Below are 20,175 nucleotides of genomic sequence, written 5' to 3'. Positions count from 1 at the left end.
TTGAGAACAATGATTGAAATGTAGTAAAAAAATTATACGAACTAAAGCGGTTTTGTATGAGAGGAAAGGAAATGAGTAATATAACAACACCACGACGAGAACATATGAGTGGAACCGTGGAAATATGAGAAAAAGATGCTGAAAAAATTATAGGTGATATCAAAACAGAGAGACTGGGAAAAAACTAAAAAAAAACTTAAATTACCTAACGTTGAAATTCATATACAGTGTGATGATAATGAAAGTTTGGAACAAAATTCATAACTTTTATACTGAGTGATTTTTAAAAAAACGTCGAAACAGGTCGATTTTGTTCTCGGGAGAGGCATATTTTAAAATGATTCAGTTGTATACAGACCCAGATAAGCTGGACCGCCAATAAATTTGTTTTTTCTTACGGAACACCATATATATTTTTTCTTATTCGGATAAATCTTTCTCTTGCGAATACAGTGATGTCAGGTTTGATGGGTCTATCTCAAATAACAAGCGACTTATTGCGAAAAAATGACATTTATTTCAAAAAATTAGAAACAAAAACACTATTGTTGCGTGACATTTTCACAAATTAGTACCTTATTATAACCTTAATAAACTTGGCAAATTTATTACTGAATTTTTTGGAGCTTACAAGGAATGGCACATTTAACTGAACCTGAAAGGATAGAGATATTAATGATGGTTGGATATGGTGACAAGCTACGAATCCATGCGGAAGCATGTGAGCTGTTTAATCAAACACATGCTGATGGACTACCAATTGCACGATTTACGGTGAGTAAATTGGTCCCAAGCTTACAGAGACTGGGTATGTAAAAGATAGGATACGACAAGATCGACCTCCAATCGCTGAAGAAACCAATTTATATGTATTGCTGGAAATTGAAGAAAATTCTCATCACTCAACAAGACAACTAGCCCTAAACAACAATGTGGACCAATCATATGTTGTAAAGTTGCTTCGTACAGAAAAGTATCATGGATATAAAGTCCAGCTGATATAGGAATTAAATGAGGATGACCCAGACTGCCGGTTGCACTTTTGTGAACAATTAATGTTACGGTGTGATGAAAATCCAAACTTTCTAAGCAACATATTTTTTTCTGGCAAGGCCACATTCTGTTTAAATGATTCAGTACATCGCCATAATTGTAGATATTTGCAAATGACAATAATCCCCATTAGGCGCAAGAATTCCACAGTCAGCGTAAAGACAAATTAAATGCATGGGTGGGAATCATAGGAAGGCGATTTTCAGGTTACTTACTTACTTTTTAAGAAAACCTAGATATTTAGATTTTCTGCGTTTTGAGTTGGTGCCGGCTGTAGCAGTTCTTTTTCCCAATGCTGCAGACGGCGATATACCTTATGAAAATATTTGGTTTCAACAAGATGGAGCTCCACCTTACTTTGGCTTAGAAGTTCGGCAATATCTTGATGATATTATTTCCTGAAAGATAGATAGGGCGGAGAGGATTTCTTGAGGTGGCCCCCGCATTCCCCCGACTTGACTCCTCTGGATTTTTTTCTATGGGGTTATTTAAGATCTAGGGTATACTTCAATCGACCAAACAATTTGTCAGACTTACAACTGAGAATTCGTACTGAAATGGAAATAATCATCCCAGAAATTATTGAGCGTAGTGTGCAAAGGGTTTACACTCACGTGGGCCAGTGCCAAATTGTTGGTGGAGGACAATTTGAAAATTTACGTTAAATTTCGTTAATTATTTGCATTTATTTCGTTTCCAAGTACAATTTCTTTTATGAAAAATGACATTAAATAATTTTTTGAATTAAATGTCATTTTCTCGCAATATCTCGCTTGTTATTTGAGCTAGACCTATAAAACCTGCATCACTGTATTCATAAGAGGAAGATTTATCCGAATATGGAAAAATATACAGGGTGTTCCGTAAGAAAAAACAAATTTATTGGCCGTCCAGCGTTTCTGAGTCACCATGTACACAACTGAATCATTTTAAAAGATGCCTGTCCCCCTAGAACAAAATCGATATGTCTCAGTATAAAAGTTCCAAATTTTATCATCACATTGTATATAGATCGAAGGAATTCCAAATACACTGAGTATTTATCGTGCTAAAGAATTACTCGTTTTAGAAAATGAACAAATTAAAAATTTCTAATAGGGGCCCCTGATGGTACGTATTTATGTACAAAGGTAATTATTATAAACAAACGTTTTTGTAAAGAAGAATACTGACCATTATTATTTTAGGTGGCAATGATTTTATATCTGGGGTGTGTCGATGTGAGGAATTACTTCAAATAAAAATTAGAGTTATTGAAGATATGGGAAATAGATTGCTAGATCACTCTGCGAACTATAAAAACAAAGAAAAAAATATTCTTTAGACATATATTCAAATGGTAAAGCATATAACCAATTAATAGGAATTCATACATTTGGGAAAATACCAAAACAAGTTGCTATATTTCTCAAATTGAAGGATGCTCACGAATATACCGGATATTGTTTCCCTACGCTACACTATCAATAAATTGAGGAGCTGATATCACAACTTTAAAAATGCCTGGTGGATGGAAATCAGCAACGGTAGCTGAATACTACATTGAGGAGTCCATAACTTGTAAATCAGCAAAAAAATTCTCCCTAATGCAAGTACATCAAGTACTAGAAGCGATATTTGAAATAATTCGACCACTTTGAAGGATTCAGTAGTTCATGGGCCATCTACTAGTGAAAAAAATTCATCCTACATAGACGAAGTAAATGTTTCAAAACAAACAGGGTAAAGGATATCCCTTACAAGTTGTTCTAATTTCACTCTAAATGTTTAAAATAAATAAAATTACTTTCGTTAAAGAACATATTTTAATTTTTAATTTAGCGACAGTAAAAATGATTCTAATGCCTAGGCAGTAAATGTGACACTTTAGTTCCTGACAGTTGTCACTAAAACTACGTCTTTAATGTTGATCGGTGAAATATTTAACTACAATTTTGTTACAAAGTAAATACCTACTTAACATGGCATGCAAAATATTGTATTCTAAATGTAATGCTCTTGTGTATAGCCACGTTAAAATTACTTCCTCCGAAGTTGGAAACAGAGGTGAAAATTCAGACGTAACCCCTTGCGAGAGACAAGCTACTTCCCAGACAAATGCCCCGCTGCCAGGGTATTTGTCACTTACACATGTCTCTGCTTTAAATCATTTAATTAGAATAGAAGGCCGCTCGCGAAGAAGGGGGCAGATATATCATCTCGGCGGCGGCGGCATCGCGCCGCCCGTCGACGGGGCCCGATTTAATTATATCCTTTCTCCTTGCTCTCTTTATCGTACCTATTTGTCCCGGCTAGGAGATAAAGGGGACACAAACTGCTACGGAATGATTGCGTCGGGAACGTAAACACACTCCTGAGGCGCACTTTTTGCTGCCGGGGGTTGCTACGAGGGATGCCTCGTGCCGGGACGGTGACGGCGCGGCGTTGCCGGGTCTACCTCGTGCCGTACGATGAGGTCGACCTGACTCGTACGGGAACGTGTCGATTTTTCTTCGAGAAGAAAATTGAAAGGAGGTAAATTTATCCTTCTAAATAAATCAAAGAGAAAAGTAAAGGTAGTAAAATCAAATAATGCTCTCATTCTGTTATCAGTTGTTCTGTTATTAATTCTAAATACAAAAAAGGGTTAAAAAAATGTCTACGCCGCCACTGACTGTTGTTACTTTTTTTAAACCAACTATCAAATTAACGAAGTGACAGAAAGCGAAAATGCAATGGAAAACAATTTAATGAAAGCATATTCGTAATCCTTTCAAACCGGTATCTTTCCCGACACTTTAAAGCTGGGAAAAGTACTACCTATTTTTAAAAAAAGTGATCGTTTATCATTAGAAAACTATAGAGCAATTACTCTTCCTCTCAGCTTTTCAAAGATTTTTGAATATGTTTATTTAGAACGTTTGACAAATTTCTTAAACAAAACAAGAATTTTAACTAATAACCAACACGGATTTCGTTCAGGGCGGTCCACTATAACGGCTACACACTCTTTTTATGAAGAAGTCATTAGATGTATTGATGCAGGCGAGTGCCCTGTCGGGATTTTCTGTGATCTTAGTAGGGCATTCGACTGCGTTAATCACGATAATTTACTTACCAAACTTTATGTTGGCATAAGAGGTGTTCCATTGAACTGGTTACTGTGTTTTTTTAAATTTCGGAAACAATATGTCTCTATACAACACATTAAATCCGATACTTTGAATGAGATCAATTCTGACTACAGCTTCATTGAAATGGGAGTGCCCCAGGGCTCTGTTCTGGGACCTGTGCTTTTTGTTTTGTATGTCAACTCAATAGAAAATGTAATAGGTAACAAAGCTTTTACCATGTATGCCGACGATTTATCTCTGATTATTTCAAGTAACTCGGATAAAAATCTTAACATCAATATTAATAAAACGATTGAAAATATATGTGCATGGTTTAATCAGAACTATTTATATTTAAATGTAAATAAAACGCAAATGATAAGATTTCATAACAGACAGAGAAAATGTGACGACCTAACAATAACAATTAATAACTGTATCATTAAGAATGACGCTTTAGGCAGTGCATTGCAACCATCTCGTTTCAATAAATTTTTTATTTAAAAACATGAAAACAATTTTATTCAAAAACCAGTTGCTTAATTTATATTATGCTCAAGTAGAATCGCGTCTTCGTTATGGTGTCTGTTTCTTTGGTGATTCCACCCTCCCACATTCTGTTTTTATTTCACACAAGCGTATTTTGCGCAATATTGCTGGTGTACCCATTGAACATTCCTGCAGATATATTTTTAAACAATACAAAATTTTAACTTTAAGTTCGTTATTTATATTTGACATGTGTATTTATGTTTTTAAAAATAAGCGAAAATTTTATTTACGTAGTGACATACATGGTGTAAATACAAGGCATAAAAATAATATTCGGGTACCTTTTTCTAAATTGTCAATTACCAATAAGTCACCAAATTATTTGGGGCCTAAAATTTTAAATAAATTACCTATTGAATTAAGACAAGATAAAGTATCTTTTTATCAATTTAAAGTAAAGTTAAAATTATATTTAGTAACCAAATGTTTTTATTATTTGGGTGAGTTTTTTGCTTCCTAGGTTAAGTTACATTTGTTTTTACTTTAAATATCTGCTATACGCATTACTGACTATTGTTATACAATTTGTAATTGTCTCAAAACAAAATAAAACATCTAATAACTTTGACAGCAAAATATGTTTCATGATATGACACGTTGATAACAAAATCTCTATTAGTACATCTTTTATTGTTAAATTATCATATTTCTCAAAATTTTACATTTAGTGACAAGTCCAGTTTATACAAATCAATTATACCTACAGGGTGTTTTTAAATGAAGAAGCAAAAATGGTACCAGTGAATGTAGAGCCAAAAATAAGTGGATTGAAGTAAAACTACCTTATATGAACGTTGCACCCTCTTAAAGGAGGGGATTGAAATTCACATTTTAATTTTTCTCTTTAACATGAGGAATGTTAGAGACACAAAACTTTTTCTATTTAGATAAACAGTACATACTCTAAAATATTGCTTCATCGGTGAAAAGTATATTCATTACGAAATTTAAGTCATGCCTGGAAATATTAATGTATCATTGACAAAAATCCACGCGGTTAGGTAAATCAGGGTCATTCAATTCTTGCACGGGTTGATGGTGAAAAGGGTATAAAAGATTTTCATGAGCTACATTCCACACAAGACTGTGCGAAACTTGTAGTTGCCTGGACACCTGTCTTATTACGCCTTCTTCCGGCACCCTCACGATCGGGCTGAATTTTACCAGTTTCGCGAAGCCTTCTTTCCACCGAGGCTAATGTTTGTCTATGAGGAATCGGTCGGTTTGGATATCTTTGGCGGTATAATCTTACTGCAGCGTTACATTTTTTCTGGATTCGAAAAACACTTGGAGCATATTGACATATTCGTCATTGGTATAAATATTATTTGCCATAATTATTCTGATAATAAATTAATCAGTTGGTATTAATTATTGGTTGACAGAAAGTGTCAATTTATTAATATGATAAATAACAATTTATTCGTTATGAAATCCGCCTACTTTATTTTTACAAATTTTCGCAATTACCCCTTTAATGAACGATGACACATCTATTTTTTTTACTAGAAAACTATCGGTTTTATCGAAAAATTACAAGAGGTAAAAAAGTTGCGCAATAAATCAGTCTTCCCAACAAATATTTTTAAATAAATAATTTGCATCATATAAAAAAATTATAATAAAATATTGTAATGGGGTTGACTGTTTCACTCCTTTATAAAATACGCCAATGATCGAAAAAATATTAAAAAGTTGTCTCTTTATTAGTAGGATGCTCATACCAAGTTTCGTGTCTCTAGCATTCCTTATGTTGAAGAAAAAAAATTAAAATGTGAATTTCAATCCCCTCTTTTAAGAGGGTATATCGCCTCAGGGGTGCAACTTTCATATAAGGTATTTTTACTTCAATCCTCTTATTTGTGGCTCTACATTCACTGGTACCATTTTTGCTACTTCATTTAAAAACACCCTGTATTTGTAGAAAAAACTTTGTAAACCTATGAGTAATACTGATTTAAATTAACATAGACCTCAATCTTCAGGGGTGCCCCAAGGGTCAATTCTAGGGCCACTCTTATTTGTTTTTTATTAATGATCTAACCGAATGCCTTGATGTCAATTACTTTATGCGGACGATTTTCATTAGTTTTCGAAAGTTACATATTCTACTGTTTACACTAAAATACAAAACAATCTTAACAAACTGAATAGTTGGTGTTTAAATAATAATCTACTGCTGAATGTAAAATTAAGTCTTAAGTCGACGCAAATCCTATCTAGATTTAGATATTATAAAATTGCTGAATTGTTAAATAGATTAACGCAATTTACTGACTTTGATGTTACATTTGATGTTAAATTTTCATTTGATCATCATATTTGTTTAATAATGAAGCCCGTTTTAATTAAAAGGAAAAATAAACATAAAATTCAATTAGTTATTTCACTGTAAATGATAATGTGCAATCCCAGACAAGAGGTTTGTAGATGGTGTTACAGAAATGACTACTATTATTTTAACAAGTGATAGGTTGGATCACGACAAACAAAAAAGATGCAAACTTATCGTTATCGTTCGATAGTAGTAAACGTATTATTGTTGTCCTCGTTATCCATTGCCGATTTAGTTAAAACAATAACTTAAAAAATAAGAAACGTCTTTAATAAACACTTAACGTCTAAACAGTAGAAGCGCGATCTTTTTGACTCAACTTAGCAGCAATTCACCCGCGTACTGACACTGACAACTGACTGACACTCCACAACTGCCGTACGGAGTGCGGGCTAGGTCAATGTTTTTTGCGCTATGTTAAACAGGACCGGCATTAACATTTTGTTACTTCTTGTAATTTTTTGGAAAATATTTTTGATACTCAAATCTCACGATCGCCTTATGGTAGCATATATTATTTTACTTCATTTATTGTCAAGAGTCTAGGTTTTTAATTTTCTGCATTAAAGACGCCACACCCTGTACATTATATCTGGGATTTGTGTGTTGCAAACTAGAATATGTCTCGATTATTATTATTTGAGGTCACACTTATAATGTTTGCAATATTCAATTAATATGTTTTCCATCTATGACTAATATAAAAAGTTTTTTGTGTTGTATATGTTATTTACTTTTTGTTTTATTTGTTTGTTTTTGTTTCGTAGTTAAGTTTTTCTTCGACTCGTTTTTATATTTCGGTGCTATTTTATCCTTAACGTTAGTTCTTTCTTTAATTCAACTTTCACTCTTCTGTATCCTGTGATCAGGACTCTCATCAAATATTTCTAAATAGACAAATAAATAAACATTTGAAGCACATTATTATTATTAGTTGTCATACATTTTTTCCCGATAACAGTTCCGAAACGGGAGGATAAAACAAATCTNTGTTTGTGTTGTATATGTTATTTACTTTTTGTTTTATTTGTTTGTTTTTGTTTCGTAGTTAAGTTTTTCTTCGACTCGTTTTTATATTTCGATGCTATTTTATCCTTAACGTCAGTTCTTTCTTTAATTCAACTTTCACTCTTCTGTATCCTGTGATCATTACTCTCATTAAATATTTCTAAATAAACAAATAAATAAACATTTGAATTATTTTATTAGTTGTCATACATTTTTTCTCGATAACAATTCCGAAACGGGAGGATAAAACAAATCTGTGCCATCCCAAGTCGGCAAGGACGAACACTTTTTTCTCCCCTGTCCATTCCATTAGATCCCCCAGTGTAGATTTTTATCCTTTCGTCCTGTCACGTTTCCTGATACGGGATCCGCAATCCGAGGACATCGCTCACACTTTCCCCAGACGTTCCCAAATTTATACACGATTCTACACGTACGTCAATGGGTCTCATTTTATTCACGTCCGAACGTGTTACATAATCTCCTAAAAAGTGAATCCGAGTCGGTTCTACGGTGAAAGCGAAATTGTGGATCACGGCACACTCTGGACTGATCTTCTTCGTTTGTTTCATGGCACACCACGCCGAATGACACCAATTATTTCGTTTAGTCACAGCCTTCTCCTCAACGGACGTCGTAAGTGCGTGGCATTCCCACGGGTAGCGATGTGCCACATTCGCACGCTTGATTAGTTGAATACAAATCGCTATAATATTGGATTAAACAGCAACGTTGTTCTTTTACAACGGACGAAACAACGAGAAATATATAAATGGTCGCGCCAATGCGGGAAAGAATTACTAACGTCAAAGTTGTCCAAGTTTGAGAAAATATGAAAGCAGGGTAAGATGTATTAGAATCTGATAAGACGCGTTATAAGCAGACGGGACAGGATGCACTGGATGCACTAAGATCTGATGTGGGAGATATGAAATACGAACTCAAAAGTGGCGTGAAAAATCAGTTACAGAGTATGAAAGATGACATAAAGAAACAATTCGATGAACAAGCAAGTAGGATGAATAACATCAAGACAGAAATAGGTAACCGGTTCGGAACGTGGGGAGGAAATTTCAGAACATAGAGAAAACAGTGGAAGAAGAGATTACCATTGTAAGGAAGTAAATAGAAGATATGAAGATATAATTCGAAAATATTAAAACAAGGCGTGATTCCATGACAAGAACTGTCAAAATTGAACAGCCTCATCAAGGTTCGTCCAAAATTCAGCCCCCAGTTTGTGATGGCAAACCTTCTTGGCAAATTTACGTGAAACAGTTTAATGTCGTAGCAAAAGTTGATAACTGGACTGACAGTATGAAAGTTACATCTCTAGTAGTATCATTGAGAGGTGAAACCTTAGAATTTTACAAACTTTAGGCATCGAAAGATACAATAATTATAATCACCTAGTGCAAAACTTAGAAATGAGAATCGGTGACAAACAGATCTACCAAGTACAGCTAAAAAGTAGGACCCAAAAAAACAAATGAGGATTTTTAAGAGACGGATATAGCCAATGGGCTATACATACATAGTTCATCTGGCATATCCAACAGCTCCACAGGACTTTATGGAGCAGTTCAGTTCAAGTTTTTATTAACGGTGTTCGAGTCTGCGAAACATAGCAAGGTTCACTATTAGCCAGATGTAAGACAATCATTGGCCTAATAGTAGTTTATAAGGTCTATGAAGACAATCAATGAAGCGCTAGCTTATGCCATGGATTTGTAGCTGCGAAATAAGCATCTAGGGGACGTACCATAGTGGAGCAAATAACCATCAGATACCAGGAAAGCATGGAATCAATAATTAACAAATAATAGTTTAAATAATCTATGAAATAAAATAGACAGTACCTATAAAAATCATGTCGGCCGTGGTGAAACGTCTTCCAACAGGTAGTTACAAATTAAAGGATTAAGTATACGGCAATATGACATCACATTACACTTAATGACATTTAGAGGCACCATAAATTAATGTGATTAAGATTTTGATGGTGACAATCCGAGTTAGTTGTTAGAAGAAAGTCTTAATAGCATCGGGATGTATAAGAACGTTTATATCCAAATTAGCAGTAATATCATTAATGAATATTGTAAATAATAATGGACCATGGGTAGATCCTTGCGGAACAAACATCGGGTATGTTTGTGGGTATTCAGAGATTAGTAATAGTAGAAAGACTCCCAAAGAAACCACATTGTTCAGGTACAATAATATTACATCATTTGACATGTACTAAAAACTATTATTTTTAATGTCCAAAATTTCATATAAATGGAAATGAAATTGGATCTTTATTTGGTTCTTCTGGCCGAGCCCCATATCCCCGGCTACTCGATTATACGTATAATTCAGAATTATATGCGAAGTTCAAGGAACTCACAGCGAGATCAAGTCAATAATTTTAACTCGCCCGGTTTTCGGGGGGGCCTCAGCCCCGAGAAAAAAACCCGTTTCCGCGACAGAGGACGACAGCCAAACAAATGTCCTGCCGGGATGCCTGCCAACCGCCTTATATTTATATTTATTTATACATCTTCCGAGGGCCGCCGTCATACGGGCAAAGACCAGTTCGGCGACGTGTCGAGTCCCCGGACAAATTTGCCATGAATGTGAACGACCATCGACGGAACTTGGGTATTTACTTAGTGTCGGATGAAAAGCTAAAACAATATGTCGGGATTTGTAGGTTGTAAAACGTTTATCTGTTTTACCAGCGGGTAAATAAAGTGAACGTTCTTGTCTCGCAGTATTTCAACATTCCATATTTACGTAAATAATTGGCAACATTTATCATCAAGACTGATTCATTCAAATAGTCTTAAAATGCTTAGAAGAAAACTGTTATCGTGTTAGAATATTAGATTCAAATTTCACCAATGTTGAAGCTCCAAAACGATACAGGTACAGTTATAAACGTCCGAGTACAAAATTTTCACCGATCTTCCGAATTCTTCCGCCGGATCTGTCCAGTGAACGTAAACTCCCTCCAAACACATAAAAAAGCAAAAGAGCCCCATGCCGCTGGCACATCGACCGCTGAAGACTGTCGAGAGTCCCCTAAAAACACAATACGGAATTTTCTAGTAACGAAATCCACAAGCATCGGGTAAGGACATTTGACGACTGATAAAGACAACATCACAAATCTCCGATATTCAGAGAAATAACAGCGAATATCCACCTCAAGAATTGGTGCTCATCAAAAGGTGTGATCGAACGTCGACTGTGACATTCTGCAATAATTAGTCACATAATCTACAAAGGAGTTGATCGTATATAAAGTGTATGTTATCACATGATATAACAAAAAGCCTTTATTCTCGCCCTTATTTCTCTTCTTTCTAGTTTATTTTCTTGTTATTGTTCTTGGTCTTCATCTTGTTCTTGTACTTCTTGTTCTTGCTCTTGTTCTTGCTAAATAATTAAATCTCTGCATCGTCGTAAAATTGGAGCCTTTAGAACCAATTAAAATATGAACTCAAACGAAAACAATATCCTTCGCATGTCTATATAAAGAGTGAAAGAATATTTAATAGTTATTTGTTTAACGCATTTATGTATTGCTGGTTTCGTTGATGCCTTCCAGGTGACGTAATCCTCGTGATGGTCGATGTTGGATTTCAGTTTCGTAAAACTGGTCCCATGTGCTTAGTTTTCCAATGGTAAATAGGGTTTGCATTTCACCTGGCGTTGTATTTTCCCACTGCACTTCACTAATTATTATTTGACAATTTATACTTTGCACTTTTGGTTAAATAACATTTGTTCCCATTATGTACGTTTCCAGTAGGTATTTGGTTAGTTGAGAAAAATTTTAGCTGAGGAAAATTACACTTTTGGCAGATGGCAGATTACTTTTGAATGTCGATTGACGTTTCAAAACTGGTAACTAAGTTCACCATTTACTTATTTACTTAATTTTGATTTGCTTCTGTTTATTTTAGGCGCAACTAAACGATGTTTAAAACTTCGCAAATTATGAAAGACTGACTACTACGAGCCCTGTTCTAGTTTTTATAAACTGAAGACAAAAGAACCTGTTGCTATGGATCCATTATATTGATGTTTCATGAACTTCTTTAACTGGAAATTATGCCTTTATGTATGTTTTTGCAGCATGACAATTACATATTCAGATTCTACATAATTTTCTGTAAATTTCAATAGATATGTATATTTTTCTTCTACGTTCATTTTCAAACATTTTACAAATTTTTCAAATTTTTGCAAAATTTAACCAAACTGTGCTATTTCGCTTAATTCTATGTTTATGTTACTGTTCCACGACATTGATATTTCTTTATTTTCACTATTCTGTCTTTTCTGTTTGAATTAATTAATAACTAAAATGTTTTCAGGTCCACCATTTTTTTGACAACTAATAATGTTTATACACTACTTGGAACGTAAATTGGAATTTAAATACAGTTTTATATTACTAGAAGGTCTTTTTAACACAACACAAATCAATTTACATCTTATAAATACTTTCTACACAACAAATTTCACACAATGTTAAATCATCGTTTTGACATTCCGAAAATCGCTATATGAAGTTATAGAAAGAACTTTAATTTTGATTGCACTTATAGACCGAAGGTGATAAACTTTAATTATAGCCTTAGTTTATTGCATGAATTCTATTTATAAGTGTAACTCCTTCTCTCCGTCAATCTATCTGTCAAAATCTTAATTTATTTCAAATTTCCTCAAACCAGTGCTTCTATATGATACATGACTTTACAAAATTGTACTTTCTAACTTTGCTACTATATATTGCTGCCTTTTACAGACTATTTAATTCAAAATTTTGTATTATGTAGTTTATTTTGACAGATTGATGTATTCATCTAACGATTTTGTCTTTTTATTAAAGAAACTTATTCTATATGTAAATTTTATCCTTCATTTTCTCATGTCTGGTATTTTAGATCCCTCTTGTCAGTCTTTCTCAACTTTTTCTAACGTGAATTTAAAATAAATAAATTAAATAAATTTCCAACATTACATTATGCTATTTACTTATCTAACGTTTCAACTTAGAATATCATAACAATCTTAAGCTTTCCACGTCATTTTCGATTTTCCTTAGCATCTCTTGCAGGCTCCTTTTATTTCTCACACTTAATATGCTTTGTATGTAACGCGTGTTTTTACAAATTTGTTGTTGATGATTTTTTTTATTAAAGTAATTTATAATTTCCGAATTGGAATAATTCGTACTCTGGTTTTACACCGGCTTTTGAATAATAATTCGTAGCTTTGGAAGAGTGCGTAATATAGTCGTCAACTTCTTCAAATACACAGCCTTCCCATTGCGATGATTCTCAAGCCTAAAATTTTTACCAATATTCCCCAAATATCCAAATAAAGTCCTACCACGTAAATTGGTCCCCGTGAAAAGAGCCATTCCGGATGGGAGTTCGTCTCACCGGTTTTAAAAGATATCCTCTGCCTTTATTAAGATTCCCTCAACGGCGACCGCCCTCACAAAAAGCGGGAAATCGAAACGATTAGGCGGAGCCGTTCTGGATATTTTCTGGTCATAAATGTACCATAACACGGTCCATTTCACTTTCTAAACGGCGTCTCCGCGAGAGCGGAAATAAAAGTACAAGCGGTTGGTTTAATGAAGCCCTGGTAGCGGCATCTCTCTCGCTCGCGTTGCTTTCTTCGTCGCGCAGATTCATTTTTGACGTCAAGCCTGTTTTTGTTAAGCCGTCGTGTGGAGGAAAGCGTCTTTCATTATACTTTTAGTCACCTTTGCCACTCCATTTTCCCTTGAAGATTACCGTAAGGGTCGGTTTACAGCGGCTTTATTTTTTCAACGACGTGATTTTGTTTTCCTTTTCATATAATTTTTTCATATATTTTAATATGACTTGAGGCGAAATATGTGTCTCATTGACTGATCACTTAATCCGCCCAATTTTGTTTATTATGGGCGGACAATGTAATTACGAAACGTCGAATTCCTTGTAAATACTACTAGATATCCATTGCAGTGTATGCGGATATTAAAAAATAAAAATACACCGTTATTGGCAACGCACAAAGGAAAAAAGGAAGGCGTATTATAAATTTAAATCCTCTGCGCGACCCTTTGGCGGCGTATCCCCACATATGAATATTTTCGGGCAGCTCCGCTACACATCTTGGTTTGTTTTATACAAACCAGTTTTAAGGATCGCCTCATACATATTTATGGGCTATTATCTAATGGTTTTGCGCGGAATATGCTTTAAATATACAAATTGTTTGTTTAACATTCTCGAATGCGATATTAATCGTCAAATTTAGATGCAGAACAGTAAGATGTTATTTCTGCTTCAGTTTAAAATATTATTTTAAAAAATATGCCGATAATCCAATCATTTTTGACGTAAAAGTCTTGTTAATAAAGTTATTTAATATAAAATCGTAGTAGGTGAGTATTAAACTGGAACAATTGAATACAAAGTATTTCAATTTGACAAGCACCTACTGAGACTGTTCAAATACGAACATTTGATTGAAAGTAGTTCTGAATAGAAGGTGAATGTCAAATCTAATTAAATTGTCAATAGTCAGTACTTAATTATCAATTGTTCAGTCCACCTACTGCGATTTTGTCTCATAAACAACAATATGATTAAAAAAAAGGATCACTCTTAAAAATGTAAGTAAATCTACATTCAATACACTCTATCAGATCAAACTCAAATTACATTATATGTACATTCTACACTTTTTCTGTAATTAACTTAACATCTAAATTTGCACTTAGATATATATTTGTGTACGACATCTAAAGTGTCATTTAATAACAAATATTTAATTCTTCCCAGATGGCAAAGGACGATGTACAAAAGCGAAGAGAAAATAAGGTTAAATAAATTTAAAAAACTAATTTGGTAAATGACACATATTCCCTATAATAAAATACATATAAATTTTTAGGCATTAAGTTGTAAAGCTTAGCCCGGTAAACCCTGGTGAACTAAAAAAGCTAAATATGTTTCAAGGACACTATTTTAAGTGGTCCTTATTAGTGTCCATCACATAAAATTTTTATTAAATTGTATTAAGTACTTTAAAAGTTATTAAAAAAAAGCAATTTGCAGCGCTCCGTAGGTAGGGCCTGTACGAAAATTTTATAGGAACTTTTGATCTTATTTTTTCAAGTTCTATCTGCACCCGAGAGATTTCCCACATTTTCCCGGACACCCTGTATATAAAAACAAATAATACAGAGTGTTATTTAAACTAATTAATTAAACAACTTTCTTAAAATGCTAATAAATAAAAAACTTGACACAACAGGTTTAAATTAACAAAATCAGTACTTAAAAATAAATATGTGGGTACACATGTTCGCAAGTGACCTATTTTTAGAACCATTTTTAAGCATTACATTAAGAGCACCAACATGACATCGCCGAACGTACCAGCGTTCCAGGAAGAGTCTACGGCGGACTACTGGCGCCGGCGACCAGATGCGTACTCATATACCTACGACCAACTCCACACACAGGGACTCTCCAACGAACACTCACCCCGTCAACACGTCTTTTACGTCTTTTTCTATACAACATAGTTTTCAATAAAATACTTTATTATTACCGTTGAGAGAGCGTTTTATTCTTGCTGTACAGAGAAAGCAACCCTCAAATACAATCCAATTTCTGTAAATAACAAAACGGTTTAATTGATACTTAATTTTACATACAGTTTGTTGTGGATGATTTTATTGACAAAACCGTCTCCCCCTTTTCTTTTGACAGTAAGTGAGGGTAAGGTAAATGTACCCTTTCCAGAAAGCTATTCCACTAACGTTCAGTGATGATTTATGCCTTATATAAATGTAAAACACCTCTCTATACGTCTAAATCAAAATAAATAGCCACTTTTGCCCAAACGTGTCACGGATCGTATGTAAAATTCATGGGGAAAAGTTGCATCTCTTTATTACGTGATATCTGAACTCACGTAGGTTGTAATTTCGGTAAATCGGACTTGATGGCCCAGTCCGGTCAGCCAGAGACTGTTTTCCGTCATATCCCACCATATACGTGACTAGACGATCCCAGCAAATCCTCGGAGGGCGAGATATTCTCGAAAATAATTCCGAGATGGGTCTATTTCATATATATCGTAATTTGATCTCTGAGCGGCTATTCTCTCTTACGGGAATCTACTAGAGCGTTTAAAACTGCGCTTAAATTTGACGTTTATTTCAGGACATTCGTTTAAGGCTGACAATACACGAAGGAAATATGAGATATCCCATTCGTTTCTGATATTATTTAGTACCCGTCTCTTATGCATAATATTTCGGTCTATAAAGAGTTGAAATAAACATAACTGAAGCTGGACTGAGATTGGAAATACAAGAATTCAACTGGAATTTATGTGTATAGTTGGCTCGACCTGTTAATATAAATTTTTTCACTATAAACACTATATTCAATTGAAAACCTCGTTACAAATTAAATTGAGAAATTACTAACTGAAATTTCGAGAGTCTGAATCAGCCTGGCGCTGAACTGGGTTTACTTGATTTAGTCTGTTTAGAAATGAAAGAGAGTAATAAAAGCTCATTACGTATGCAAATCGTAAATAAATGTAGTACTGGTGCTTATATTCAATATTTTTATATTATGTATTATCGGTATAGATGAGGTGTACTTTTAAAAAAACTTTGTGTGACCGGGTTGTACTAAATTGTAGCAGGTAGCTAAAATTTAATCCCCGACAATCCGTCTTTGTCTATGCCGCTTCAATTTCTCGGTCCATTTCTCTTATAAGTAAACAATATAAAAACAGCATTTCAAAACATGAGGCTACTTTAAGCATCATAACCGGGTTAAGAGGGTTTTTAGTAATTCAAATAAAATTATTCAATATTATTATCAAAATATTTATTTAAATTTAATGAATAGACTTTTATTCCACACAAAAATATATGTATTTTGAAAATTCAAATTATGGTGAGTAAATGTAGTGTTGTATAAATGTACAATAAAGAAAATAAAAAAGTAGGTATATTAAAATTCATCCTCTGAATATTCTGATGAATTATCTTCGTCTCCTAGATTGATAACGATAGGTTCCACAGTAACGTCAATTAAATTATCGAGTTCCCACATTTTCTCCTCTTCTTTTTGTACATGATGTATACATCTTTGCCAGTTATCTGCAGTTACTCGTTCCAAGGAATTTTTTAACAAAATTTTCACGTCACTTAATTTAAACGTCGTATTATTTCGCGCTACATCTCCTTTTACCTGCGCCCAGACTAATTCGATTGGGTTAAGTTCACAGTGATAAGGTGGTAACCGTAGTACCGTTATTTGGCGATTTGTTGCCATTTCATCGATAACATATTTTTTCTGATCTTTATTAAGATTGACAAGTGTCAAAAGTTCCTTTTTCACCATATTTGTTTCAAAAGAAATGTTTTTTCCGGATAACCATTGAATTATATCGGCTTTCCTCCAAGCAGTCGTAGGCGTCCGCTCGGTCTGCCGTGAATGGTAACTGGCATTATCCATGACAATTACAGACCCCGGAGGAATAAGATCCAACATCTGTGTAAAATACTCTTCGAAAACATCTGCGTTCATGTCTTCGTGATAGTCACCTGTATTTTTAGATTCAAATAAAAGTAAACCGCCATCTACAAAACCACTGGCACTACCTATATGTGTCACTATTAATCTTCGCCCTTTACCTGAAGGTGCCTTGAACCCTGTTGAAAGTCCATCCAAAAATGCTTGTCGAAAACTTTTTACATTTTTATCTTGCCATACTTTTGTTACAGTATATCCCTCGTTGACCCAAGTTTCGTCTAGATAATAAATATTCCTCCCTTCGTCACGGAATTTTCTAATTGATCTTAAGTAGGATCTTCGCCAACAAATAATTTCATCTTTATCGATAAGAACTGACTTCCTGTTCTGCTTTTCCCAGCAAAAATTCAACTCTCGTAAGACGGCCCATAATTTGCTTCTACTGATTTTTGGCAAATCGTTGTCCTCTGAAAGTTCACTTAAAATTTTGTTTAGCGTTGGTATTTCTTTTTTAAAATAAAATGAGTGTACTTTAATCACTAAACACAAGTCGAATTTTACTCTATTGCACTAACACGTCTTCGTATATTCAGCTCTAAGACTGGATTGATCTGTCACAATACATTGGCTCCTGCCCTATGATGTATCCAGTAAAATGTACTAATGTACACCCATTACCTGTTAGCATTAGTGTTACCCGATAATTACCTGAAACGAAATATTAGCACGCCCATGGCCGGTTCTTATGGGGTTTTATTACTCTCTTTCATTTCCAAACAGACTATAGAACCCAATCACTGATTGCGCTCAAAAAACTGAAAATACGGGGTACAGTTGGCTGGGCTAATTTGAAAGAGGGATGAAATGAAAATGTCCGGCAAAAAAAATAACTATCTCTTTAAATATTAGAATTATCCTTTTGATGTTCTCTTTCATGGATAGCCTTTTGATCGGCTTTTGCATTCGTCCGAATTAGTACGTAGATAGTTTTTGAACGAAACGAATTTTCCCCGGGTCTATATTTATCCTACTATTACCTGCGCAGATTTTAGTAATCTCTAATGTACGAGTTAGCAAAAAAAACACATGAGTGAAGGTTTCTTATCTTTAATATCTTTCAGTAAATTTAACCAAAATGCAGGATTTTTTATTTATTTATTGGGAACTTTTCCTTTTATCATGAACGCACTGTAGGTTCTAATAAAAAAGTTGAAATAACACGTTCTTTTCCAAATTTAAATTACGTTTTTAATACTAAAATAATCGTTTTACATTTAATAATATTGAACGTTTATTCATTCGTTTTAAATCGATTGTATGTAAAAACAGCGGACACCATAAACGTCTTTCTAACGCTTGTGCGTTTACCGGGTTTGCTGACGCTTTTCATCTAAGATTTACACGAAAGCTCTTGGTTGTTCGAAGCGTTCTTTGTGAGAGCGTTTATAGGAGCCTTAACGACCATTTTTTCGCAGCTCGTAACTCCGGCGTATTCACATAAACATGACCGACGAATCGTAAATAAGAGCTTATTACAGCACCTGCTCGTCCGGCTTACCTGCAACAATAAAAATGAATTTACTGACTGACTGGGGATGCTCCGATATGCGATGCCCGATGGCTTTTTTTTATTCGCGTCGTCCGACGAGCTTTTGATACCGTGGGGCGATTTACAGCCCATAAAGGCGAATTGATTGCCTGTTAAACGCTTTGTAGTGTGGCATGTAGACTTTTTCGGCCGTGTCGCGGCGTTACGTTTTAATCTGGAATCAAATCGGTGGCGTGTCGCGGATCGCGAGAGGGACGCCAGGCACGCCAAGCTTCGATTTCAGCTGCAGTGAGATGGAGGCTTGAGAAGTTTTATGCCTTTAGAAATATATACAGGGTGGGGCATTGATCTTGAGATAAAATTATTGTTTTGTCTCAAGAAGAGTCCAACCGAGATATTTCTCGGTTGGACTCGATTATTTCGAAAAAAAGTTTCAGAAAAAAAAATTTTGTAGGGCATTGAAAGGTCCATATAACGACTTCCGGTCCAGACCGGAAGTGGTGTATTTAGACCGGAAGTTAATTTTTTAAATGGAAACACCCATTTTTTACCACGGATCTTGATTGAAAAATAAAAAAAACTTTCTGTTCTTATTATTTTTTCGATTTAAACCATATTTTGGCCATAAAAAAACAAAAAAAAAACAAGAACCTTGAGACAACGGAGCCCCTTGTTGGGATCACTTTTTAAAAAAAGTATGTATAAAAGTTGTAGGGTGAAAAGAGGGCTATCTTGACGTGACCTTGAAAATGACCTTGACCTTGACTTCAAGGTCGTTTGAAGATCAAATATCAAGGTTATTTTAAGGTCAAAAAACTGTATATAATTATTATTAACTACTTTTAGCACTACCCAGGAATAACGTCGTTGACGTAGTAGTTTATTTATTCCCTTAGGGGTGCTTGTTTTCGGTGAAATGAGGAATTTCTTCAAATTTTTGAAAATTTTTATGATTTACTGAAGACTGAAGTGTGTAGGAGCAATTCTGACTCCGGATTCGTACTCAGGAGGCCAAAACTATTC

At 34.4% G+C, this 20,175-nt stretch overlaps 1 protein-coding gene across 1 annotated transcript in view; it reads left to right on the top strand.

Annotated features, from left to right (window-relative positions):
- Nucleotides 1–636: 636 nt before the first annotated feature.
- LOC108906079 (mucin-5AC) overlaps nt 637–20,175 on the top strand; it is an 87,879-nt gene continuing 68,340 nt past the window's right edge. The window contains exons 1-2 of the mRNA XM_018709228.1: nt 637–774; nt 8,924–9,083. Of these exons, the coding sequence (XP_018564744.1) occupies nt 637–774; nt 8,924–9,083 (298 nt within the window). The remainder of the gene's footprint in view (nt 775–8,923; nt 9,084–20,175) is intronic.

The sequence above is a fragment of the Anoplophora glabripennis genome, unplaced genomic scaffold, assembly GCF_000390285.2.
Source record: "Anoplophora glabripennis isolate ALB-LARVAE unplaced genomic scaffold, Agla_2.0 scaffold220, whole genome shotgun sequence".
Lineage (NCBI taxonomy): Eukaryota > Metazoa > Arthropoda > Insecta > Coleoptera > Cerambycidae > Anoplophora > Anoplophora glabripennis.
The sequence above is the reverse complement of the archived record's forward strand: the minus strand, read 5'-3'. Positions and strand labels throughout refer to the sequence as shown.